The following is a 27,728-nucleotide window of genomic DNA, read 5'->3' as shown; positions in this document are numbered from 1 at the left end:
TTAAACTGAGTCAAAAATCAACAGAGAGGAGCTCTCCCCTCATGCCCCGGCTCGCAGTTTTCTTTTTTTCACCCCTTGAGAGAGACTTGGGGCTAAAGTTGCCCTCTGAGTCCATCCCACACTCAACGTCTGTTTTTGCATCCACCTCTAGCGGCCGCAATAAAACTTCAGCCCGCTCCCATGATGAATGTGGCGGCTCGGGAGTGTAAAAGGAGACACTTGAAATCCGAGAGGCCGTCTTAACGAGTGAAAGAATAATGACAGAGCCTTTTAATCACCTCAACTTATTGAAGTCCGCGTGTTTATGGGAGAGGGCTCCAGCTGCATTCTGCACCAACAACAAGGAGCCTGTTTTGTATGTGATACGTTTGAAAAATACTTTATTAAATTAAATGCCAGCAAAAAAAGTGGTCCACTTGTAATGTGCTGCAGCTTAAAGGATACTACAGTACAACCACAATCCCCGTATGAACAGACCAGGGAGGAGATAAAAGTACCACAAAGGCTGATAAAGACAAACCACAAATTCAGTATTAAGAACCACAGAACCACTGCAGCTCTCCAAAGTCTACAATGATTCCCATCCTCATAGTATGTCTTTAAAGTTAATACAAAGCAAACAGCCTTAATACAAAAAGCCCCCCTCTCAGAGGAGCATTAAGTAAACGACATATTGAAGTAAGTATGCTGGGGTAATTAAAAACATAAATAGTCAGAGGCTGCTGTCCAAAAATGTAAAAGGAAGCATCTTGAGCTGGGATGTTACCACATAGCGCCATCTAGTGCACAGACATGTTACGACACACACACACACACACACACACACACACACCGCCTTCAGAGGATTTCTGGCTTGAGCTGAACTCGTCTCCAAGTTTCCAAGTGCTGTGTCCTCATCCCCAGCTGATGGTCTTTTTTTTTTTGTTCCATGGCCGTCACACTTCATCCTTTGAGATGATGCAGTGAAAGTGGAAACCTTCACAGCGCACACCACACCCAAAAGGTCACAAGGACGATGAGATTGAGGATGTGAGCAAGTCCAGAAATAAATCTGAAACTTAAAGCAAAGAACCCACAAAGTTCACAAATCATTAAGATATTTTTATTCTAGTAAAAAAAAAGATTCATAAAAAAGTCCTTTTAACACAAAAATAAAATTACAAAAGGTGTTTAAAACACGTCACTGCTGAAATACACAGTCATGACTCTTTTATAAATAACAATAAAATACCTGCTACAGTAATGAAGGGTAAGCCTCGGGAACATGAACGACATAACAGTTTAAACCTTTAATGTCAGCATGTTCATAGATGGTGAAACTTAGTTCCTTATTAGAAAGAAGTGTCATGACAATGAATGGTTAATGTGGTGAAGGGATGTATTCATTTATCTTGGGTGATACAAAATAAGAGCTTTTTATAAAGAGTTAAGTGCTTAACATTCAAAGTGAATGCTTCAGGAGCACGGGCATACAGCAGCTCGTACCCAAATTTACAGTCTGATGCTGAAATGTGCCGATTCAAAACGTAATCTATGGTGGTAGAATTCACAGGTAATGGAACTTTTATATTATATTGAAGTTGTGTTTTCGACAGATCATATAGCACCCAATGTGCAGGGAAAATAAAGAGAGCGACATGCTACAAAATCAGGGAGCGATGTGTGAAAATGTACCAGCCAGACTGGCCAGAGAAAGATCCAGACGTACACACAGTCCATGATTTAAAGGTGCTCAGACGAGAGGCATTAAACAGAGCCAATAATAAATTCTCTAAACACCATTTAAACCACAAAGCAGATTCAGAGACAGATGAATAATAATACAAAATACCAGCAATGAAAATGTGATTGGATCTAGTTCTGTTTGAGATCACATACAAGGTGTGAGTGGAGGTCTGCTTGGTTTCCACATCAGAGTGAAACTGTAATGATGAGATCTTCCTGAGAATGTCTGTTTGTTCCACGTCAGCTCCAGACTGGTGCCTGTTGTGACGCTGCATGACGTCAATAGTTTGGCCCTTTGCTGTAAGGATCCCGCCTCATCATGCTACCATAGCACATGGATGGATCACACACCCCAGGCTGACCGGGGATGCCAGGATTACCACCTTTGCCCTCCGCTCCGTTTAGACCAGGGCTCCCGGGTTTACCTGGAAGGCCGGGCTTACCGTACCCCTGAGGACCCATCGGACCTGTGGAGATGAATAAAAGAACTAAGCCATGATACGTTCTTTTGAACACCATTCCACATTAGATTGGATGATTTACGAACTGAATAATTAACCACATTGCTTACCTGGAGGCCCCTGTTGTCCTTGGTCTCCGATGGTGGTTCGTCCAGGACTCCCCATGTCCCCCTTGAAACCTGGTTCTCCTACAAACACAAGTGCACCTGCTAAAGCCTCCAACAAAACAGCTTTAATGACAGACTGTTTACTTTTACAGCTGTTTTACCTTTCAGTCCATCCATACCAGGACGCCCTGGCCGACCAGGGTGGCCCGGCTGTCCCCTAAAGCCACTAAGTCCAGGAAGACCCCTGAGTCCCTGGGGCCCAGTTGCACCTGGAGGACCAGGAGATCCAGGCCGGCTTTGACATCTTGTACAGCTACCCTGCTGGTTGCTCAGCAACAATAGAGGCAGCTCGGCTAGGATGAATGAAATGGAAAGATCTCAGATGTGTGGTGAAAAAACACAGAAACTTGTCATCAGTCCGTCTGAAGTGATACTCACACTGAAGAATCTCTCTGCAGATAGCTCGGATGTGACTGTCCGACATCTGACTTGCCTGGAAAACAAATGATGGATCATGAAGATTATACAACAGTTAGCTCCGACCAAGTAATCTGATTGGACAAGAGGCATTCCATGAGTGGCGATATAGAGTACAACATCACTGGGACTTTTCACTGTGTATCACTCCGCCTCAGTCAGCTGTTCTGAATACTGTTCATTAACACTACAGCAGACCGTGTATGTCTACATTGATCAGGCTGGTACCTCTAAATCACACAGCAGACTCTTATTTCACTGGTTGATGATAAATTAAAACATGCGGGTAAATGTATACACGATAAAAAACAGCTGATCTGTGGTAACCTGTAGACACAGAGGGAAGGAGAGTGTTTGGGTTGCTTGGCAACAAAAGTCCAGTTTCAGTTAAGCTGTGGTTCAGTTGGTGGAACAAAAAATCATGTGTTGTTGATTGTGACTTGTCCTGCATATCATCACGTCTGTGATTATCTGCGGCCTGCGGCCTCGTGCCTACGACCGAATCACGGCCGTGATGATATTCAGCACATCACTCCCTCTCATGTGACATTGCTTAATTGTCAATGATTTTCTACTCCATCATAATGTCAATGTTAGGAATAAAATAAAAACAATATAAACAGTGAGTTTTTGAGCACAATGTTGAGCACACATACAGATCGCCCTTCAGGTCCAGGCTGGCCAGGTACGCCAGTGTCCCCCTGCAGGCCTCGGGGCCCAGGTGGGCCAGAGTGACCTGACTGTCCAGGCCGTCCCACTTGACCTTCTTGACCTCTCTGGCCCGGATCTCCTGCTGTCCCTTTCTGGCAAAAATACCACCCCAGTGTTAGCAATACACACAACAACTCAGGTTGAATGCAGAGCCAGTGATTAATGCATTCAGCTCAACATACCTCTCCTTTGAGTCCCATTGGACCAGTGGAGCCCTGTCAGTGAAAGTAAGGATAACTCATTAAAACTAAGAAAGCACCCAGAGAGCACATCACTTTAAAAAGGCTGCATAATTCTTAAAAATGGGAGAAAATCAGAATCAATATATTCATGAAAAGGCACTGCCAGAGAGTCTTGCTGGTTTTTTAAAAATATTGCTGTTTAATAAACATAGAATTTTGAACCAAATCACACACTGTAGCACCACCTGTGGGCTAAAGACTAAAAAAATGTGCAGTACTGTTTTGATTTGTCCCTCTCTGGTCTAAACAAGGTTACATTTTACATGCACACATGCAGAAATGATTGTAACCTGTCCAAAAGGCCAATTTTTAATTGACTTTGAAGATGTTATACTTAATGGATCATACTTACTTACATACATACTTGAGTACCATGTTATGTACCAAAAATTGTGACAATTAGAGGAGTGGTGAAAAAATAATAATTAAATCAAAGTACATAAATGTGGTTATAGCTCATATAATAGATGTGTTTCAACAAGAAGTCCTAAAATCCTCTTGTTGCTTAGCCTCACAGCTTGGGAGTTATTGGGTGGAATAAATGGCCACATGATGGCGCTATACACATTCAAAAATAAGTTACAGTTTCTTGGCTATCCTGCTACAACAGCCAAATACACATGGACCATTTGTGAGGGAAGTAATGAATTTACAGTATATTACATAAAAAAAGCACAAACTCACATGTGCCCCTGTCCGGCCATGCTCTCCTTTTTCACCTTTCAATCCCTGGTGAGGAAATCATCAGATAAAAGTTAGAAATGCAAATGATGCTGTTTCAAGCATCCGTCTTCACTGGTTGTTTATACTGTAGATAGCACTGAAGGTTAAAACACTAGACCGTATGTCATGATTGAAATCCATTCAAAACATGATTGATGCACATTTATAGTCGTTTACGGGCGTTAATGTGTTTTAAATGCAACACATTAACACCCATTAGATTGGATTACATAAACGTGGCTATGATTCTTTGTTCCACTCCAGAGCTGATTTTGTTTTCATGACATGAAATTGATTCAGTTCAGCGTAAAACTTTGTTAGAAGTCAGAAAAGCAAATTTCCAGTTGCAGGTCCAGCAGACATGACGGCTGACACCTGGTCGTTTTCCAAACCCGTAAAAAGTATTGGAATAAGTGAGGCTTTATTTCCAATGGATTCTTGAAATATATTGATTACTATGTTGAATTACGTAAAGACAGTGTGTTCCTCCACTATTAGATGCACGCTACTCACTGACCTACAGTGTTCAATACAATACAACCAAAAATGATTGGATTGGATCCACACTAATTTACATCAATGGTAGGGACTTCTTTTGGACCATGGTGAGAAATTACACACGTTTGTTTGAAGCTGACGATCTGCTGTCAACCTCTCAGTTCAAGATGTTATTATATATTAGCATTATAGAGGCCGACACAATCACAGTGTGATCTGCTTGTGTGACTAAATAAGTGTGATTCTGGCTTGAATCTTACCATGTCTCCTCTTTCACCTTGATTTCCTCTTTGTCCCTAATGAAACAGACATGGGTTACAACTTTGTCGAACATTATGGAAAACACAAACTTCAAGTTATTAACAAAAAATGTATTGATATCCACAGTACATCCTTTTACTTAAGTATGTTTGCAAAAATGTCCAAAATAACACACACTAATTACTGAAAAAAACATTTATAACTTAATACCAACTGACACAAACTTTATAATTGAGCAGATTGGGTTCACTATGAGCAAATTATGAATGTTCATGATCTAAAATCCTTCATGTGAAAATGTCTCTGCTGAAGTAAGGGGAGGACACATCAGCAGAAATACCTTGCTGCCCTTCAGGCCGTGCATGCCTGGGTGCCCCGGCTGACCTGCTCCTCCTGGTTCTCCTGCGCTCCCCTGTTATAGTATCCAATAAAACACCAATCATTAAAAACAAGATCAGACTTTATTTAAATGATAAAGGACACAAAACTTAAATCATAAAAACCTTTGTTTATGTTGTGTTTATGACCGTATTTGAAATCATACATGTCTTAAAATGGAAACATACCGCAGGCCCTGGTGTTCCTTGTATACCTGGACTTCCACCTTCACCCTTACTCCCCTGGATTAAGATAAAAAAAGTCTTGAGTTACTGAAAACATACAATGAAATAACATCCAAACCACATCATCATATCACTGACTGCACTGCAGCATGCTTCCATGACGTTTTGGTTTGCTGCAGCTCCACTTTTAATTGTGTCTGGTCGTAAGTTTTCGTTTCCAGATGAACAAGCCTCGGTAATTGCAGTCTGAAGCTCAGCCATAAAATCAAAGCATCGCCTGCCTGTCCATAAACTGGTTTTCACTCGTGTGCCATTGACCAATACACTTTGGCCTGTTCGAGGCAGATCAGCTAATGAAAAGCGATCAGGAGACAGAGCGTCCAGACCAGACAAGCCCAGACTGCTTACGTTTCCACTAAGATTCCACTGACGAAAGCAGTTGGAGTTTGATCATGGCTTAATTTAGCCCTGTCGGTGTGGCCAAGAAAACGTTTCTCATGCTAAATTGTATTTTAGAAAAACAGTGACCGAACTAAACATTGAATGCTGCTGAGCCAAACAGCTTTCTAAGCTTTTTTAATCTAGGGTGGGGAGGCTCTATGAATGACATTATCCTAACGAACGACACCGTGCACTGCAATGCATTATGCATAGGCCTGATGATATAGTGTTTGGGAAAGTTATGTCATATAACAACACTCTAAACTGATCCACTTAGCTTATTAGCAGCCTTTAACCTAGCTACAGAGTGCCTGACATGGCTCGGCCTGCAGCACGTCGGCTGCTAATTCCAGCTCGTGTTGATTGATCTTCATTATTGACTTTTCTGGGTCACAGTTTGAGTGTGCTCACAGCCCCGGGGATGTAGAGCGGGATAAACTCACATTATATCTAGTGCACAGTTAATCCATTTTAAAGACTGTATTAAATCCCTTTGATTACTGCTGGTAGGCTGAAAGTCAGTCATCCTTGCTGCTTGCTTCATTGCATCTGTTTGAAGAGGCTTAAAGGGGATTTTCTGCCAGGCGCAGGTGATTACCTTGGGTCCAATTTGTCCTTTTAAACCAGGTGCACCAGGTAAACCCATCTCACCCTTAAGCAGAGAGAACACAATTTTTGTTACTCTTCCTATTCAATATCAACACTTTGATGTGCACTTAACCTGTAAACAAATAGACCAACAGCTGTGAACTTACAGGTGGTCCAGTGGAGCCTGTGAAGCCCCTTGGTCCAGGCAAACCGGCCTCCCCCTTAAATGATAATCATGTCAGTCAAATATGCAAAACCACTGTTCAGGTTATTTAACACAATCATTCTAAAGATGTTTCATAGGCAGAAGCTCACCTTTTGTCCACTCAGACCTTCAATTCCTTGCGATCCAGGCATGCCCTGTAGGAGCAAGGACACATGTAAGACTATCGCTGATCACGATGTATTTAAGGAGAAAACACGACATGACAATGTGTGCAATGATTCTGTTATGTTTCCAGATTTCTTCCTTTCACAGTGAAAACATTGCTTCATTCCGTCAGGAACTTTCAGCCAGTTGCTCAATGAAAGCAGCTGATTGAACTGTACGTGTGAGATTTCTACCGAATGTTTCCACAGTTATGGTTGGATAGTTGTAAGGAGGGGAAAGTGGAGAAACAGGGTTTAGGCGTCACTAAGGTTGCATCACTATAGTGAACATTGTGATCCTTAGATGACTCGTATATCCTGCAACTGAACTGTGTATCTGATAAATGCAATAGTACACAACATAGTTCCTATTTAAATTGTGCAAAGGAAAAATAAATAAGATACAACTTAATGGATGAATGATTTAATACATTGAAAGTTAATGTGGTTCAACACACGCAGCGAAACTACCCTGGGAAGTCTTTTGTTTTAGATTTTCATCTGTGATAAATGCTTGCAGATGCTGAGCTGTTGCCTCAGACTGAAGTTTGAGTAACATATGTGCATAGTGAACAGATCTGACAGGCAGGCAGGGAGACAGGAATATAGATGGAGCCACCCAGACACTCACACTTAACCTATGGGGAAAGAAATCCCCGTCTCTGGGCCAACACTGAAGTGCGGTCTTCATCTTGTTTTAACTTGAAGGACTACAGTATGAACCCCGTCTCCCTGGTTACATCGCTAACTCTTTTGTTCTGCTGGGGAAACATGGCTTACAGCCTTGTGGAGCAACTGAGTCATCTTTTGTAGAGCCATCACAAACTTTTGGACCACACTAATATTCATGATCAGTGGGGTGGCTTCCCAGTTGAAACACTTTCTTCCTTAAACAGATTTGCCAGAGAAACACAGCATTCCCCCGATGAGTTACTTTCACTGCCTTAGATTATAGCCTGAGACTGCGTGTTACATAACAGGGTTATCCTGGGATGAACTACAAGGGAAATACCCCTAATTTACTGCCTGTCAGGGGGACTCTCTCTGCTGCTGACACTATGTTCACACACAGCAGTGTTAGTAGAGTAAAAAAACCCTAAGCTCGGTGATCCGTTATATCGGCTCTTGTGCAGTTTTGCCTACTTTACTCTTCAGTTACTTACTTCAATATTTCATGTGTCAATCATGTATAAGCGGCCATGTAAAGTACCACATACCTAAAGTTCTCCTAAAGTTTAAATCGATAGAATAACTCATATTTAATTCATTCAATTTGCATCAAATCCTACATTTTTAGGAGACAAAGTAAGGGTAGGCTATTACAACATCGCAAACAACATACAGAGCAAAACATATACAATGATTAATGTCTGTGTTTACGACTCACAGGATGGCCTTCCCTCCCATCAGTACCAGGGATGCCACTGGCCCCGGCTTCTCCCTTAATACATTAAAGAAAAATAAACATTATTAAGTTGACTTAGTGGTGAACAATTAATATGTCACATCATACACATCCTTGTCTCACACATGACTTTCATTTCATGTGATTTATTACGTCTTAAAAGGGAGAACTGATGTTTCGAGATTTAAATGGGTTTGGAAAAAGACAAGGGGAACACCAGCACTGTATGACTGCATTTCCATGGATGCCAAACATCAACAACACAACTTTGGGGAGCAGCAACGTCTGTTAAGAATAAATATGTATGCTTAGCCAACATCATCTGCGAGCATGAATGAGCTTTGTAACATGCTCGTCTGTCCTGTCAGAAAGAAACAGACCTTTTCACCAGGTATTCCTGGAAATCCGTCCTTTCCATCCCTCCCAGTCAGGCCCTGAAATCAGAGAGAAGGATCTTTCACATGATCGAGTGGTGCATTCTCCATTTTGGTTCTGAATTGTTTTAAACATACAGCTTCTCCTGGATAACCAGGGGGCCCGGCAGGTCCCATAGTTCCCTTTTCTCCCTGCAAAGAACACACCATCCAGTTACACTAGTTATATTTCTTGTGTGACGTTCAAAGACATTTTTAGCAGTTAGCATTGTCTGCAACCTTACCACTTGGCCAGCTTTTCCCGGTAACCCTGCAATTCCCGGGGATCCCATTGAGCCCTGAGAAAAGAGAGATTTTAAACGCTGTAATCTAAACATAGTTCCAACCTTCTACGGTCTTGTAGGGTCTGGCTTAATTAAACTTTCCACCAGCGATTATTTTTGGCTTTTACAAGTTATACATAAGGGACAAGATCACTTCATGAAACTGTTACAAAGAAAACATGGTCACGAACATGGATTGAGTGTTTGGTATTAGTCAGCAGTGGGCTTGAGTTTCTGGGATAGACAATGAATGTTGCAGCTTCTTGGAGTGAAACTTTGCATGTTTCACTGCGTCATTCTGGCATTTTAAAAATGTAACTTGTTGACCTAGAACTAGATGTTGACTAAGGTTGAATGCTGCCAGAAGTTGAGGAAATCACGCATGACTTCACTGTCATACTTTCAGGATTAGAAAGCAGCATGTGGAACAAGAGAACATTAGATCAATTATTTTCTCTGATTTTACATCCCATCATTGAAAAACATGCTACACTAGACAAATGACATACTTATCACTAGCTCAGGGACTTATTTTTTTTATCATGGCTTTATTTGTGAACATATTTGGATATTTAAAGACATTTTGGTCGAAGTTTCTTTCTTTAAGACTGAGCTGAATTCAACACTCAGCCGACGAGCTCGTCCTACTTGTTGGTGTTGGTATCAAAACACAGATCAAACATCTCTCCGGCTTTGGGCTTCACTACCATGCTATTAGTTGGCAAAGTTCCAGTCCAAACCAAACAAGCTTTTGCCGTAGCTTGTTTGTGACCCGCATCTGACTGGCTGCGAGTGCTGCAGCTGGGCCAGCAAAGACAATCATTTAAGATGGTATCAGTGTTTAACTGTTTTGTTGGATTATGTTGAAATGCTAGGGCTTACCCGTTTGTGTGAGCATAAAACACGGTCAGCTGTTCACATAAGTAATGTAAGCAGTGGCTGCTGTGTTTGCACATCTCAGGTGTGCAGGAAAGCCTGCTTTCAGTACGCAGGTGGTATAAGGAGCTTTCACTAACAGGCATCCTCCCTCGCTAAGCCGCACTGTGGATTTCCCATTAGGAAGACCGTTTTTTGTCCAATAAAAGCTGCCAATATAGTTTCAGTGTTAATGAGCTACAGGGATCAGTAGCACAGACCGGATGACAACATAATTAGCATTAAAATGTTCCCTTAAAGGTGATAAATGAGTATCGCACACTGTGATTACACAAACAGCCATTTTTTTGGCAAAGAGGCCAACAGCCAGTCTTTCTATTTTCCTTAAATTATGTACTTCTGACTTAATTTAGCAGACACTGCATGTTTCCATTCTCCAGATCCTATGCCAGGAAAAAGAGACTACACCTTTGGGTGGTCTTATAATATGAGAACAATTTGGAGAGGTACATTTAAATTAGTTTGTATCCAAAGGAACGTTAATACTCTTCAAGAATAGGGTTCCCCTTTTAAATGTTCGAGAAGCTTAAGTGGCTCCCTGCTGGTTGAAGACCTCCTGTTCTTCAGAGATTGTCCTGTGCGTGGGAGGTCTCTAGCTTTCCCTAAAGTGTTAGCACTTCTTGATCCAGACATAATAGAAATGATCTAACTTAGACCAAAAATGTAGCATTTTCACTTACACTGTATAATGTCAAATGCCAAATGGTAAATCCAATCCTTGGTCAGACTCCAGACTGATAACGTATCCTAACAATGTTTACATCAATGGCTTTGACGTTTTGTGTAGGATTTAATTGTCAGAGGGAAAAATCTGCTAACTTAAGGGAACTCTTGACTACTGACATTAGCACCAACTCCAGGTTGATTTTCTTGGGTTTCAGTTAAATATTTCAACAACTATGGGATGGATTGCATATGATCTGGAACTAGGACACATTTTTTGGTGACTAAATACCTGCAAACTAATGTCATTCACACCATCCTCTGTTTTATCTAGTTTAGTCAAACTTTAATTAGCAAACATTAGCATGCTAACGTTATTGTATAGAGTACCTGCTTAATATTAGCATGAACAACTTTCTCATACAAATCATTAGATTACAGTAAATATTACATTTAAAGTTAAGTTTTACCCATAATATTTTTTATTTTACCCATTAGGAGAATTTGTTTGACTTGTGCTCGTCTGAACTTTCTCACTGACATATTTGGCAGCTTTCCTGCTTTGCCATGTTGGAAGTGATGGAAAATCACTACTTGCGTACCTGTTCTAGACACTCATCTCATCATTTGTGATGCTTCGGACCATTACACTAATTTGATGTTGGGTTTTAAAAGAGCACTTTGGAAGAACAATAAAAAAAGGGTGAGGCGTTCATGAAAAAAGTAAATCACACTAATGGTTAGCAGTGCATCCCCCGTTGTGTTGATAGTTTAGAAGACAGTCCTGTTAAACTTTTTATACATCCTGTATAAGCTGAAGGTGTACCTCTTACAGTGGGACAGAGGGTACAGGAGGATTCGCTCCAGGTGCAGACATGTGTCTGCTGACAGCTGAGACTGTTTTCAAAATGACATCAACTGCTTGAATTCTTCTGGTTGGGGCCCCCTGTGGTCACACTGATTACAAGGTAGGATGGCAGAGGTGATGCAATCTAGAGAGGATGCATGACCTCAATGTACTTGAAGTAAACCTCGGGCAAAATGTTGTTCAGATGAACATCAAAGCGAGCAGAGCTTTTAGGATAATTCTGGATAAAGCTGCAGGACTGTGAGGCTTCTGGTCGGGTCTGCTGTGGCCCTGGTTTCAATCTCGGAACCCATTGGCTTTTATCTCACGACCATAGCTTCCATAGAGCCATTTTCTCCAGTATCGCCAGCGGTTATTCAGTTAAGCAGCAAGGATTTCCAAGACCTCTTTTTCCGTGCACAAGAGCCTGTTGACAGTCCAACTAGTCACTTGAAAGGGTAAATAGTTGGAGTTAAGAGACAACATCTTCAGCCGGATTGTTAGCTGCACTCTTATGCAGATCTCTGTTTATAGAGATTACAAAAAGGTTTGGGATTGCATTAGGGCAGTTCCACACGGACTGTTTTCATGCATGCAGCCAGTGCATGAAATGCTAGTGGACGATACTACTCAGACCACAAACGGGAGACAGAAAGCTTCAAACACCAACAGTTGTGTCCCCAGCCTACAGATTCTGTGCTCACATGCAGAATCTGTTTATGGAGTTCACAGTGGTTTAGACCTCTCTGGTACTCAGTGAGCACTAACCGTCTCCTCTTTGTATGGATCATTGGATCAATTAGCTCCCCTTTGATTTGGATTGCTCGTAGCAGCTGTAGCGCAGGTGCTTTCCCCATGTGGCTCATGTGCTTATGCCTTGTTACACATCGCTCAGTTGCATGAGAGCCTGTGTGACTGAACACTGGGACCGGCTGTTTAGTCTGCGTTTAGATAGCTTATCGATTTCTTAACATGGTATTACTTTGAAGGTGGTTTGATGTCATCTAAGCCTCAGATATTCTAACCTTGGCCTTCAATGTGAAAGATGTTGAGCTGTCACGTTTCATCTCATGGAAGATGATTCAATTATTATTTATCTTCTAATCCATTTGTAATTCTTAATAGTTTAAAGCTTTCTTGTTGTGGTTGGTTTGTACTGAATTACAAGGTTTTATTGATGAGACATGCAGTCGTCTCTGACTCTGATGAGCGCTCTCCTTATGTATCCCCAGATCTCACAGAGAAGCAATAATGCATGTTGCCCCTGACATTGATTTACCCGTCTTAACATGTTATCCTTGCATCTCTACCTTAGATCTTACTGTAATTGGGAGGTTTGGGAGCGAGACCGAGATGCAAGTGATGGAAAACATGAATGGAAACAAGATGCACGTCTGCCTTCCTTGGAAATATCAAGGTCCAACGGTTTGAGCTTCCGAAGGAAAGGGCAGAACAAAAGTCAGGAAACATGAACAGATTTCAAAAGTCCCTGATGGCCCTTGTGCTCTCCTTACACGGTGCTAGTGTCCCGCTGTATACTGTTAAAGTTATATTTCTCATTCTCTTAGGGATCTGGCTTTATATATTTATAACATATGGCTTCTGGCGTGATTGATGCAACAATGTTCAGACGGTTCAGAGTTAATGCGTGTAGCAGGGATTTCCTGTTAATCCCACGTTTGATCTCATGAAAGAAGATTTACCTCGACAATTCAATGTGTCTGTTCTTTATAACGACCACGTGTTGTTCTATAGAAATGGTTCTTGGGTCAATCAGTGCATTCAGCAATTTAGCTCACTTTGCTTCGATTGAATTTTTGATGTAAACCAAGTCAACATTATTAAGCAGAAATGCAGAAACATCATCACCTTCTCTCCTGGTTTTCCAGACGATCCTGGTATTCCCGGCACCCCCCTCTCCCCCTGGAATGACAGACATGTATTACAGAATGTCACATGAGTGCTGCAGCTTCCTCATGAAACCTGTTGCGCCATAAAGTGTTTTTTGACCTTCCTACCGAAACACCAGGCCTCCCTTGCTCGCCTTTGTGCCCATCTGGCCCACGTTTCCCCTGAGAGAATCAAAAAAGGAAAAGAAATATAAGTCCTCGTTCTCCACGGTGAATTTACCGTTAAAGCTTAAATAGTGGATTCTTCTTTACCTCTACTCCTGGTGAACCCGGCAGCCCTGGACTTCCTCTAATGCCAGGAATACCCTTAAATGAAAGACGACATGAGAAAAACATTTAAACACTTGGACCCATTCATCTGTTTGCATGTCCTCTAATTGATTCTAGGCTGCAGGGTGGATTCTTTCTCAGAGGTTTTGATCATTCTGTTCAACATGTGGTTCACTTTTGGATGCTTTTCATCACAAAATCACCACTCTCCTGCCACCAGTGGTTCAACCAGACATGTTTTGTATTTACCCATTGGAAAATAAGTCGATAAATATATTTACCACTGTGTTTCAGCATTCTTACGCAGTCCTGACCGCAAAGCATTAACAAGCAGAGACTGTCATGACTGAAACGGATACATTAACCCAACTGGCTTTGGCATTTTCTCAGATGTTGTTGTGGTATAGCTGGAGGTTATGTTCTGTATGTTTGTATATTGAACTATGTAGTACTCACAGGCTTACCATCAGCACCAGCAGGTCCAGGCTGACCAGGTTTGCCAGGGTTTCCTTGGTCTCCCTAAAGAAAGAGGAATGGGGAGATTTAATCTGTGTAACTAAAACAAATCTTCCCGCAACCCTGAAAGCTGCATTAAATAATCCGTTTAAAAACATCTCTGGTAACAATATTCCTTCTCAGGCGTAGACTGTTGATCATATTTCTCTGTAAACCATGCTGAGCATGCTGGTACGATGTACCATTCTCTATGTGGGGTTATAGGGAACATCTGCAAGCCAGCAATGGTCCCAGCATTTTGGATCTATTAGTAAATGTAGTTAAAGCATAGCGGTGATCTTATAAACACAAACATGCCTGAGCCCATGTAGGTTTTATGAACAAATGGCCTTGTTGCTAAGGTGATATCTCACTGAGGTCCTTGTGAAAAGGCTTTTATGAGCGGGGCTGCTATTATTTGGATGATTCCCTTTGGTCAACAAGAACGGAAATGTAGTTTTTTCCCAGTAATTTGGTTATTTTCCATCCTGACCAGTGTTTACATAGGCAGTGGTCTGGTTTGCTTTAAGCAAACAGTACAGTACAACAGGATCTTACAAGACCAACCAGAACTGAGTCATAACAGCAAGCCGCAATTAGCCTTGCTGGAGGAAAGTGGCTATTTGGTGAGACCATAATTCCTGAAACAGCAAATTTTCAGTAGGTAACTGTGTATTTAAAAGTGCTGAGCAGCCCACACAGCACTCTCTTTTTGGCAAGAGGCGAACATGTTTATTAGCTGTAATGACTCGAGTTTGGATTTGAAACTGAAAATTTGTAAAGTGCAACCACACATATCTCCTCTTCCTGAGTGGTAAGAAAAACAGTTTGTTATTTCTCTGGGCAGAACTCTGTGTGTCACTCCTGAGTTTACACGAAACTTTTGAAGAGTAAATAATTAACAAACCCCGGTGAGCTGGACAAAGACAAGCTCCTTCTCTTCTCTGATATCTCACAGCATAATGTGTGGGTTTGTACATTTTATTTCTGCAGCCTTATTTTGCTGCTAATATGGTTTATGGTGCAATATGTTCATTAAACAACAAAATAACACAGTCTTTTAAACTTTTAAAAACAACTGACCTTTATTCCTGGCAGTCCGGGGGCTCCAGGAGGACAAACACACGGCTCTTGAGTTGGTTCAGCGTAATCAGGACTGTTGGAGCACTGTAATAAACACACATAGGCTCTAATGGACAAGACCAGGAGTTTGAGTGTAAAAACAAATTATACCTATTAGAGCTGCAAAGATTAGTCCATTCATCAACTCTTGCGCTCTTTATACAGAATATTTGCAGCAAAAATAAAAAAATGTTTTTGCATACATTCTTAAAGTCCAGGTGAAATGAAAAATGTCATTTTATTCCTTTTAGATCACATCCTCGGTAATATTGTGCATCTATTTGACAATATAGCCCCCCAAAAAAATACAGAAAATGCATTTCTTTGTATTCTTATATCAAAATCCGATAATTTTTTCTTCCGGTAAAACTAAATATCCCGCGTGCTTACGTAAGTTAGCACCAAACATTTTCAACCAATCAATCTGCAACATTTAGCCGCAGAGCACCAAGAACGCTCGGTCAGTTAGCGAGCTACTGCGCTGTGGAGAACGTCTGTCTACGCCCACTTCTCAACAATCAAATCAAATCCCTCTAATGATATGTCCCGCCTGCACGTCCTGTTTCACTCGGAAATACGTCACGATACGGAAGCTAGATACTCTCGGAATGCCGCTTCAGCTCGACTTTAAGAAAAGCCACAGTCCTGTTCCGACTTTTTAATCCTGATATCTGCTGCTCTGCTGTAAACTAAATATCTTTGACTTTAGTTGACTGTGTTTTGGACAAAACAAGCAATTTAAGATGTCACCATGGATATTTTTCTCTATTTCCTTATAATTAATCCTGTGGTGGCTGTGGCCGGTGGTAGAGTTGGTCATCTCCCAAGTGGAAGGTTGGCGGTTCGAATCCCTGACTGCTACAGTCTACATGTCGAAGTGTCCTTGGGAAAGACACTGAACGCCAAACTGCTGTAAGAATGTAGTTAGTTCCTGATTAGAGATTGGCACTTTACATAGAAGCCTTTGCCATCAGTGTGTGAATGTGACATGTAGTGTAAAAGCGTTTGAGTGGTCAGAAGACTAGAAAAGCGCTATAGCAGTAAGTGTATTTACCATTTCTATTTATCTCAAAATCATAAAAATGTTTGTCAATGTTACAGAAGTTTAATATTGAAGGCTGAAAACACACTCATACATTTTTTCTTAATAAATGCTGTTAACTTTATATCTGATCGTCTTATCAAAAATACCATCTACCATCCAAATAGACCGTCTAAAAGCACAGAGAGAGAAGAGCAGGCATGTGAGATTTAAGGTTTGTAATCTTGTCTGTTTGCCATTCGTATCCAAAAGCCTCACAAAAAATTGCACTCTGGCTTCTGGTTGTCACAATTTCAGAGCCAACACAACAATGTGCCACTGCTGCTGGAGCCAGAAGACAATAAAAAATGTACTGAGCGCAAAAAGTCTGGGTCCTTCTCCAGCAAATTATTTTATGCACAAACAGATGTGACTTTGAATATGCTGCGTGAACACTTTGACTACGCAACACCACAATGGACTGAAGTGATCTAGCAAGCAAACACATTTGATGCCATCCAGTAAAAGGTGTGGAGTTAACCGACGATGAAATTGTGCGGCGTGTTTCTAAGCAGAAACAGATGTGGTTTGACAAGGTGAAAAGTAGGTGAGAAGAAGTTATCTCTGTTGTTTTTGGACTGAAAAACAAGTTCAGACTGTTGTACTTACGACTCCAGGTATTTCACACGCCGTCTCTCGATTGTTCTGCTCAGGGTCACAGTAAATACGAAGTTTCTGAATTTCAAACTAAAGACAATAAAAAAAAGGGGGAGATTTTGTTAAAAACACAAAACTCACTGCTGGAGGTTTCAAACAAAAACAAACACGGTGTACTAGGGGGGTAATTGTGCAGCATTAAGTTCAGTTTTATCAGTGCTTTGCCACTAATGAACTGAAATTGCTATTGTATTACAGCTAAAGGTCATTGAGCATCTATGTTGCCAGACCTCCCTCGGTGTTGGAAGTGTTGTGCATCCACGATACTCTATTCTTCCATTATTTGCTATTTTGTTGATGTTGGTGTTAAAATGGCTCCAGAAAGTCCCATAGACGACTTCACTCCGGTTACCATGTGAGCAGAACGAGATCCTCACATATGATTTATGTTATATTCAGCCTCTTGAACACATTAGTGCGATGGAGCAACAAAGTTTACATTACTTAATGATAGCAGCAGAGTTTTAACATGAGAAGTATGTCTGGACCGGCCTTTTGTTTCATGCATCGGGGTCCACTCTGGTGTCCCGTTATATAAATCTGCGTCCAATTACAACAGTGTTTATCCACAAATGATGCTCGCACGAGTACATTCACTCTTTGTTAAATGGCTTCAAACTATATGAACCTTATAACAGTGGCTTAGTGCACATAACAACATGCACTGCCAGGCTGTGGTTCATGTTCAGCTATAATGATGTGTAAACATACTGGCTGGCAAAGTAGATGTGAAAGTCTTGAGTGAATCATGTTCAAACAAAGGATTTACTGCATCATATTATGTCCCATGGTATGAATCCTGTCAGTGATTCAAACATATATTTCTTACTGTAACATTAAACACAGCCAGTTGTTCCGAGAATTCCGAGTTCCGAGCATTTTTTTTAGAAAATGGCTGAATTCTTTGATCTTTATTCTTTTTTCACTTATTTTTTTTCACTGACCATTCTGACAGTAAGGCCACAAATGCAACGTTGCCAAACTAGCCTAACTGCTAACATATGTGCCTGAGCTACTTTAAATAGTGCTATTATTTAAGAATAATAATAGCTGTTACATCATATTTACAATTAGAACAAAAGGATGTATTGTGCAGAATGCTGTTACCTTTTTCCATATCGTTCTCATGACATTCAAATGTTATAAATGGTTTTTATCAATGTTAAAGAGACGGCACACCATAAAACTACTGCAGAGCAAATTACAGCACAGCACAATTGTGATTGAGAACAAACTTTGGCCCAAAATGTGCCAATTGAGACAAATAAAGCAAAGATTAATAAGATCTTTTGGAAAAAGGTTCATGTTGCCAAGGATTTATTAACCCACAGGGGTGAGCATGCCTCTGAGGAGGCAGCAATAAACTTCAGCGCTGTGTGATCCTGTTTAAATCATATCAGCTTCGAGTTTGCTCAACTCATTAAACAAACCTCTTTCTAGTCAAGCTGCCACACTGCTGGATGACTTCCCTGGGAACCAAACAATGTGTATTTAAAGAAAATAGGGTTGTTGTCCTTAATAAACTTACTGGCACTGTTGTTTCCTTCCTGACATATTTTCCAACTTGGGTTTTTCCATTGATGAAGATGCCAACAGGGGGCTCCAAGGAAAGGGTCTCGATTTCCAGGTCATCAACATAAAGAGTCACATCCTCCTCAGTTACAAGCAGACGCATCTGGTGCCATTGCTCATCAAACAGCTTCTTTTGTCAAAGCAAAGAGACAGGAAACGGTCATTAAAAACAATAATTTCTCAGTCAGTGTGCTGATAAAGACATTAAAAGCACACACTCTCACCCGGAGCTCTGGAGGAAGTGTGTACAGTAATGTAATTGTTAATAGAGCAGGAAGCAGGAAGAAGTCAGTAACTGATTTGGGCGCTTTGCTGTATTAAAACCTGAACAATAAGAATTACTCCCATTTATGAAGCATGAACTATTCTGGTATTTTAAAGGGAAACCTTCCAGTAGCTCAGGAAAAGCAAGGCATTTTATATTTTCATTGTAACACTGAATGCATCAAGTTCAAGAGTCCATGAGTCTTTGTTCGTCTAAAGGAGTTCAGTTCAACAGTATTGGCTTCTTCTGCACAGACGCACTGTGGCTTCTACTTTTGTAAAAGACGTCTGAGGCACTACAGGTTTATACAAGCTGCACTGATGTGACAACACAAGGATTAGGGTTGATTGGTTAAGTATTACAAGCTGTTGAAAGGAAATGCTTTCACCTCTGAGATGTTTGGACTTAAAATAGTTTCTACCAGAGTTACATTGTACGAGCGAGGAACAGAAGGATACACAAACAGGCAACTTTTGAAGCCTAATTTGGGAAGCTGCTCTGCTTAAATGAACATTTGTTGCCATTATTATACAGTATGAGAGTGCTATCTGTTACAGTTACAAGTTTCAAGCATACATATTGACCATTTATGGCATAAAGGCATCAATCAGACTGTTAAGTACTCCAGTGATTTAGCAATGTATTTTAGTCAATATTGGGGAATCTCATTAGTCAAGAATTAGTCAAGATATCCCAACTTTTAGTCTCTAGTATGGGTACAGTTCCAAAATGCTGCTTCCTATCATACCCATAATGCAACACAGTATCAACGGTAGACATTATACTAAGTTTTTGCGGGCAGAGTCTTAAAGGGGACCTTTTTGAAGCCCATGAAAACATGAGAATATCCATTTAAAAGACACGGCCCCTTTAAGAAAGATCTCATTTCATCAATTTCAAAGAAATAATTCAGTGTTACTTCACCCGAGCCGTCTGTTGGGAAAATTTAACCGTCTGAATTCCACTTGGTGATTTGCTGGTTGTTGTGAACATGACGGTGCGATCCAGGCCGTTCAGAGTCACCGCCATCTGAGGTTTCCCATCACGCGTCTGTATTCTCCACACGTCCCACTCCTCTATTGCCACTGATCCTTTATACCTCATTGTGGCCACGAACACGTATGATGGAGGCAGCCCATCAGGAAAAAGGTTCCTGAGGAACCAAGTTCAAGAGTCAGTCAACTGAACTTCAAGGTGCAGGTGGTGGTGAAGAATAAATACATGCAGAAAGATTACCGTGTAGCTTCACTCAAGTCGAGACGAGATGTCACTTCATATGCCCTGGAGCCATAAAATGCTCCTTTTGTCTTCTTTGCTTTTTTAGCCAAATTTAAATGTAAAAGAATATCGAAGCCCTTCTCGTCGCGGGAATCTATAGGAATCCTTGCTGGACAAACAGTCTCTGCAAAAGACAAACGGATGAAATTAAAAAACAGACACACATGGGGACAAATTGAATAATTGTGAATAATGAAGCCTTTTTCTCCAATGAACTCTGGACAATGTCCGGACTACAGATCCGGACATTGTCCAGAGTTGCCCTTTCACAAAGGCTTCCTTTTGATGGTCCAGACAATAACCTGCTCTGTTCACACGTTGGTTAAAGTCTGTTCAATGTCTGGAGCAACTGATTGGGAAATTTGCATTCTCACATGCAACTCCTGTGGGTAATGTTCCGACAGTATTCTGACATTACTCGTGTGAAAGGGGTCTTGAGGTGAAACGACACCTCTGACTCTGTCTTAAAAGAATATTTGAGCTCCTGACATCGATCAGCAGTTGCTTACCTTCACACAGCTTTTGTCGTATGACCTGTATGATCCTGGAAATAGCTTTGTAGTCCTCAACAGAGAAGACGTAAGTTGAAAAAGGTTTGTTTGCAATGTCCCTCAACTCAGCGGCTTCTGTTTCTGTCCCAACACCAATTGCAAACAGAATCACTCCTTTTTTCCTTGCTTCCTCTGCTGCTTTCAAAACCTCATCTTGGGATTTCCCATCTGTGAGGACGACAGCAATTCTGGAAACCCCAGAAGGTCCGCGCTCAGAAAGGCCAAACAGTTTGTCTGTGGCAAACTTGATGGCTGTACCTGTCCTTGTGTTTCCCCCCATGTACTCAATGGACTCCATGGCTTTTATGAGGTCTCTGTTAGAGGAGTACTTCCCAAGAGGTATCTCTAGAACTGGGTCGTCGCTGTACTGGACGACTCCAACCTGGGTGAACTTCTGTCCAATGTTGAAGCTTGTTGTTATGTTGACAAGCCATCGCTTTACTATTTCAAAACTGACATCTTCGACGCTCCATGAGCCGTCTAGAATAAAGACCAAATCACAGGGTGCGGTCCTACAACCTGAGGCAGACAGGAAATAAACAATTAGTAGTGTTAAGGAATGGTTCAATACATCATATCTAGTTTGGTGGAATACTTTATATGAAATGCATGTACAGTACTCACAATCACCTTAGCCAGTTGTATGCATTTTAAAGTTTAAATGTGTGGACATAAAGCGAAACAAGTGTGAGAAAAATGAAGACAGAAGAACTCTTACTTCTTAAGTCTTCATCTTGAGCCGCACTAAACACATGGAGAAGCATGAAGCACAGGCATCTTAAGACACAATGCATGGATGGCGCTTTGTAACCCATTATGCAGAAGTACCAAGTTCCAAATGTGCACCTACGGGGAAAGGGAAACACATGCTTTGTTTTGCAGGAAAAAGAAAAAGACAATGCAAGCATTTGTGACATTTGTGGTTGTGGTCGTTCTTGCCTTGACAAAAGTTAAAGTCTCAGACTTTTGTTGTCTGGCTGCAGTTTAGTCTGGCCCATTTACTCTCAATATGTTACAACCTTGAAACATGAATTGGTATGACTCAAGCAAGACAGCAGGAAATCCATGCATGAATTCACACTTCAATGAATCACTTATGAAATGATTGATGAAATAATTAATTTATTTCATCTACTTTGAATTTTTTGTCTTTTTGAGGTTGATGCATTTGTCGTATCTCCATATGAATCATTATGCACAAAAAACGTTTGATGAGCAGCATGAATGTCTGGATTTACATTTTTATCAACTCAGCTGTGTGTTTCAAGAAGCCTGGCCAACTACAGGAGAGGAAATAGTGCAGAGGATTGTGCTCATACAAGCTGACTTGGTGCATAAAATACTGAATGCATTGTGCTTAGGTCCAAGGCCCAAGTCAAGCACAGAACAGACAAGACTATTAATGCATTGTGGTATCGATATAACATAGAAGTAAAGAAATAGGAAGTGGAAAGCTTCACAGTGTCACAAAAATAGATGAATATGCAAAACAAATAATCTGAGAAAGTTCTTACCAATGATGTTTAATCAACAGGTCCGAAAGAGAATGTCTTATGTAACATGAGACCACTTGGAGGCAGCAACAGCAAAGACAAATGACAATTAGATTCTTGTTGTCGGGCTTAATTACTGAGTGCTCACTGCTCACTGTATGTTAAGTATGCATGTCTTGTGTTTTCTACATGTATTCTGCATATGTTGTCAGAAAGTTGCTTGTTTACTCATCTGGTAGACAACATTGGTGTCCATTTTTAATCACTTGACTAGCAGCCTGGCAATGCCAGTCAAATGTTCACTCTTTTTAAGCTCATTTTTTGGTCTCCTTCAACTCCTGAGAATAATATTTGGCTCTTAAGCTGCTGAATTGCAGCCCTACATTCTCCAGCTAGCTGCTATCTGTTTTGTCTGAGCTTGTTCTCCCTGCTCGACTGGAAACAAGGTTGATAAGAGCAAACCAAATCAGTTCAGTTAAGGGCCGAAAAACCAAAACTAGGACCTTTTTCAGTGCAGGCATCAGCAACACATTTGGTGTAATGGAACAGTGGTGTGTAAGTGTCCAGGACAGGTTATATGACATAAAAGTATCGTACAAGGAAGCCTTAGTGAGCACCATGTTTTGTTGAGATCCAAGAAGCAGCTGTACTTAATAGCCACCCACTCATATGACATGGTTGAATGTCACTAGGGCATCACGTGCAAATCAAATGCGTGCCTTTGCTAAGTCACTTCCTATCACCCGCTGCTGCCACAGAAACTGCTGCAAATGTCTAATTCACTTACTTGCACCACTAAGTTTTATTCCTAAATCTGCATCAGTCCTGCATGTGGCACACTCTGTCGCTCCAATCCTTCTGAACAGCTTCCACCGCCTTAGTACACCTTAGCATTTTCCCCTCAGGCCTCATCAACCAAATCCTAACATGGCACTGTCAGCTGTGCTAAATAAATAATTCACTGAACCTCTGACCACAGCGCCATTAAACCAGTGTGCAGGGTTTCCTGTGGGATTATCAGCTGTTTCCTCAAATCTGCTGCCATTTGCCAATCTCTTGCCGCCCTTGGCCCGAACACAACAGGCCTGCCCAGAAGGGTTTCAGTCCCACGCCTTTCCTCTCTCATGGGGAAAGCCAATTCTAATGCCATTCTTCCCACCAGCAGATGAAGTAATTTTAACCACTTACTGTCACATGCTGCTAGAGCACTTACAGTAGTGATGTCTCCAGGTTTGTCGTTCTTTGAGTGAGGGTCATTTGCACCTCAAAACATTCGCAGGTCTCGACATACAGAAAAATGTTAAGAAACTTTAAAGATACGATTAAATCTTTAATGGTATTTAATCTTTAAATCTTTGATTTGCTTTCACACTTTTCAGCTCCCTTCATCTCTCCTTTTATATCTGGTTAATTCCTTCACGGTGTCAGCTGTGCTTAAACAGCCTCCATCATGCTGATGTTTTGCCCTACAACCATCTTTTTATCTGACTGATTGAGTCACTCCATAAAGATGTTGCTGAGCCCAGCCCTTAGGCTCCCCACTCTACACCTGCACAACAACATCCCCTCTGCATGGCTGAGTGCTGACTGTTGAAATTTTTCTCCTACAGAGATACTGAAGTTTAGAACCGGATGTCCCAATATAACATCTTTGTTATGTGACTGGCAGATTAAATCGATGTAAATCGACTCGCGATGTAAAATATCAAGATATTATACCTGACCTATCTATTCTCACAACCAGTTCTCACACACAAATAACACATCTCTCAATCTCTTCATTTGATAGGAAACCCAAATGTAGACAGGATGTGCTTAAAAGAGAGCTGGGATGATATGAAGCAAACGGATGTGTTTGGAATCGAACCAGGACTCGGCATGGGGCGCACACTCTACCAGGTGAGTGACTATGGTGCTCTGCTTTTAAAACAGCTTCGTGAAGTTGTGACAAATTTGTGTCAAAAATGTCTCCAAGAATATGGGTGGGTTGCCAAATATCAATCCCATTCTAGTACAATCATCAGGTAAGATTTCAAGTTGTGTTTTGCTGGCAAATACCTGCAAAAGTAAAGACATCATCCTCACCCGCTGAGTTAGATCAAATGTTAATATAAGGCGCAAAACTCAGATGGTGAATATGGTAAAAATTATACCGACCAATGATGCCGACGTTAGCATCTAAAACGCTCAGCTGTCCACTCTTTAACCACAAGAGGGCCATCTTAAGTCATGTGAACATATCAGATCGGTGTCTATTAAATTCCCCGTCAGATTATAATGAAGCAACGTCAAGGCAAGTACAACACATGACAAAATGCAGTTTGCCCTTTCACCTCAATCAGTGTCACACACAAAACAGTAGCATGTTACATACGTGTTATTTACTCTGTGTTATGCAATTTTATCTCAGTAACATTTGAACACTTATATGCAAAAAACATGTAGCATTACTGTACGATGGAGTGTAATGATTGTTATGGTCATGCTCATGGAAGATGAAATGGGGCACCAAGTACCAGGTGAAACGATGAAACGGTGTATTTTTGTGATAACAGACTGGAGAGTTGCATGCGAGCACAGCAGACATTTCATCATATGTTTTTCTACGTGGCTGCTCAAATGATCTTTTACAGTAGTTTCCAACACGTGAAAGAAACTGCTGACATCCTAAAAGGAAGCAGTCTCAAATGAAGACCAGATATGCTGCATACAATGTTAAAAGCAGGACTTGTGGAAGGAATTTGGGAGGAAGGAACTGACCATTCACTTTATTCTTAGCCGTTTCTGATAGCGACACGTGTGGTCAACGAAACAGTGGCGAGGATATCACCCTTGGCCTCCCAAACGGGTTTATTCCTGCACAGCTGAAGAGCGGTCACACTCTTTAACATGACTGCATTTTTCCACCATGTTAACTCAATCTTGAAGTAACACGTTTGAACGAGGCGTAAGTTGTGCAAGCCGTTTTCTTCAGAATTTTTCCCCACTAGAGAGCTGGAGGAGGCCGTTGGAAAACCCCCTCACTGGCAGGGTCCGGCCAGGATGACTTTCCCCTCGATTGACTTTCCCCAAACCGAGTGTTTCTACACCTCTGCTCGAGCCACATGGCATTCATTTACACCATCAGACAGTGAAATTCCGACTGTGGACTGTGACCAAACACATGTAGTCATGATGAAGGGAAGCAACCCTCTGCCAGGAATAAAAATGCAACATTACACGTGCTTTGCTGAAATGCGTAAAGTTGGAATGCGTGCATAACGTAGCAGAAATAACAGGTGCACTTGTGTCACAGGTTAGCAACAGACTCCAATATGAAGTGTGAGGACGTTCTAGGATTAAATAAAACTTCCACGTGGAATTATTCCTCTCTTGGGAGAGATGTTTGTTGCATAACTTAAGAAGTTTTATGCGAGATTCGGTTTGTTCCAGCTGGAGATGCTGTCCAGGAAGCCGCTGAACAAATGATCTCTCACATTTCAACAGATAACATTTCACTCGTTCAGGGTGGGCGACACTGAGGCATTAAACAGATTTTAACCACATACGAGACCTCAGGTTCTGTGCTATTACAAGTTAAACTCCCCCTCAGGTATGACACGTTTCATCCAGAAGAAATTAAAATGCATTTTTTTAAAGAAAAATATCCTTGTTTCTTAACTTTTATGTAATGCATCTGCTGGCTTTTACTCCACTTTAGGGTGAAGTTCGAGTTATCTGCTCTAAATATGGCAGAGGGAAGTTGTTCCATTCCAGAAACAACAACTGCTGTGCAGCGTGACCAGTTGCCAAGATATAGAGTATTTAGTGCTGCCAAATTCTTCAAGGGGAAGCCAAGCCCTATCAGTCGTTCTCCATAGAAATCTATTCGACTAATCCAAACAGTTAAATAATGTCTTGTGAAACATTAGCTCATGAGGGTCTTATCGCTTTCAGCCAACATTTCCTCTTTCAGATGCTTTTGGATGTTTCCTACTCTCGCCTTACACATCATCGTTTTTCATACACAAGCAGTTCTTAAACCTGCAGAAACCATATGAGTAAAATACATGCAACACTGCGGTGCACTGTGCAGGTTGCTGCACAGATTTAAAAAATATGAAAGAAGAATCCTTTTTACGAGAAGCGAAAATGGCCAGGAAATATCGAGAGATGATTCCATTCATTCTTTGCATGACAGCAGCGCAAACAAGGGACTGATAACTGAGCTTAATGTCTTCAATATGTTACTGCAGCAGAGCAGACTAGACGCTGAAGTCAATGTTGACTCAATGCTAAAGCAATGTTAGCACATCTAGGCACACAGAAAAATAAATAAATTGCATTACGTAAGCTCGAGAGGTTTCGTTTCATGATCGAAATCAAGCTCTGTAGATTTGAATACTTTAAATGAAGCTTTCTATTTCATAAGGAAATATGACAGTTGCTTTTTCTTGCATAAAAACACACTGAAAACTTTTACCTGCTAAACAGAACTGCTAGAATTTAGAAATGCAATAAGCTGCCGCAGAGAAATGACACAAAGTGAACAAAAAGTTACCGGTAAGCGTCCAAGCCCTTGTGTGGATTCCCGTTAGTCCTCTCATTGAGTGCCAGGGATCAATACTGTTCACAGCCCGGGGTTTACATGAAGTGAATTTGGGGAGAGGTGCACATGTTTCTCTGCTGAATGAAAGCCTGCCCTTTCCAGCAGCTCTCTCTCTGTCTCCTCTGCTTCTGTCCTTCTTCCTCTCCACCCCCCAACCCCTCACTCCGGACTTTTACTGGCCTACAGCCACCCTCAATTACCATGGGTGGAAAGAGAAGCAGATAAGGAGAGCATGAAATAGTGAAGCAGACAGCCCATCTCTGACAGCCCAGAAGGAAAATAATAGTAACGAGCACAGCCTCCTTCCAAGTGTCGAGGGTTTGGATCGCGTGAGGGTTGCTAGGGGCATAACCAGAGAACATGAAGTTTTCTGGATGCAAAACAAGCTCAGAATCAGCCAAAAAGATTTTACTATACAGAGATACATACACTGTACTGCTCATGGAGCCTTCTGAAGGACCCGGAGTGCTCTGCGAAGCATTACATGGCTCCTCTCTGAGTCTCACTTCATCACCCAATTGGACAGCAGATTATGTTCTACAAGTGAGCAGTGAACAAGGTGTGAAAAGCTACTGCAGAGAATTTTCTGCATGAACAGCTGGAAGTCATTAGAAAGGCAGAGCTGAATGAGCTATCTGTACAGCAGACAGATCGAAGTTTGATTCACTCTAACAAGTTATATCATGTTTGTACTCAGTGGCAGCCTCCTCTGCATCGACTCAGAGCCGCCTC

At 41.3% G+C, this 27,728-nt stretch overlaps 1 protein-coding gene across 4 annotated transcripts; it reads right to left on the bottom strand.

Moving 5' to 3' along the window:
- Positions 1-1,098: 1,098 nt before the first annotated feature.
- col21a1 (collagen, type XXI, alpha 1) lies at positions 1,099-27,111 on the bottom strand. Of its 4 annotated transcripts, none has more exons than XM_069658466.1 (29): positions 26,949-27,029; positions 21,634-21,761; positions 20,874-21,434; positions 20,323-20,488; positions 20,011-20,239; positions 18,778-18,951; positions 17,202-17,279; positions 15,473-15,556; positions 14,351-14,413; positions 13,877-13,930; positions 13,733-13,786; positions 13,584-13,637; positions 9,230-9,283; positions 9,084-9,137; positions 8,952-9,005; positions 8,554-8,607; positions 7,113-7,157; positions 6,965-7,018; positions 6,808-6,861; positions 5,772-5,825; positions 5,546-5,617; positions 5,205-5,240; positions 4,408-4,452; positions 3,664-3,696; positions 3,427-3,573; positions 2,732-2,786; positions 2,455-2,646; positions 2,297-2,374; positions 1,099-2,192 (listed from the first exon to the last, which is right to left on the bottom strand). In XM_069658466.1, the coding sequence occupies exons 2-29, from the start codon at positions 21,728-21,730 to the stop codon at positions 2,005-2,007; spliced, it is 2,883 nt and encodes a 960-aa protein (XP_069514567.1). In that variant the 5' UTR covers positions 21,731-21,761; positions 26,949-27,029; the 3' UTR covers positions 1,099-2,004. The 4 variants fall into 4 exon arrangements, with proteins under 4 accessions (XP_069514567.1, XP_069514568.1, XP_069514569.1 ...); XM_069658467.1 differs by having other exon boundaries at positions 18,778-18,948; XM_069658468.1 differs by lacking the exon at positions 21,634-21,761 and having other exon boundaries at positions 26,949-27,111.
- Between the last annotated feature and the right edge of the window lie 617 nt (positions 27,112-27,728).

The sequence above is a fragment of the Semicossyphus pulcher genome, unplaced genomic scaffold (assembly GCF_022749685.1).
Source record: "Semicossyphus pulcher isolate SPU_LCO1_2020_fin unplaced genomic scaffold, fSemPul1.0.p SCAF_12, whole genome shotgun sequence".
Taxonomy (NCBI): domain Eukaryota; kingdom Metazoa; phylum Chordata; class Actinopteri; order Labriformes; family Labridae; genus Semicossyphus; species Semicossyphus pulcher.
The sequence above is the reverse complement of the archived record's forward strand: the minus strand, read 5'-3'. Positions and strand labels throughout refer to the sequence as shown.

What these genes read in the sequence shown, in the direction of transcription:
- col21a1 (XM_069658466.1), bottom strand. Translation starts at nt 21,730, where the DNA reads ATGGGTTACAAAGCGCCATCCATGCATTGTGTCTTAAGATGCCTGTGC. An exon ending in TCAAGATGAAGACTTAAGAA is followed by an intron (nt 21,435 to 21,633) that starts GTAAGAGTTCTT and finishes TGTCTGCCTCAG; the next exon opens with GTTGTAGGACCGCACCCTGT. An exon ending in AGGACAACAGGGGCCTCCAG is followed by an intron (nt 2,193 to 2,296) that starts GTAAGCAATGTG and finishes TCATCTCCACAG; the next exon opens with GTCCGATGGGTCCTCAGGGG.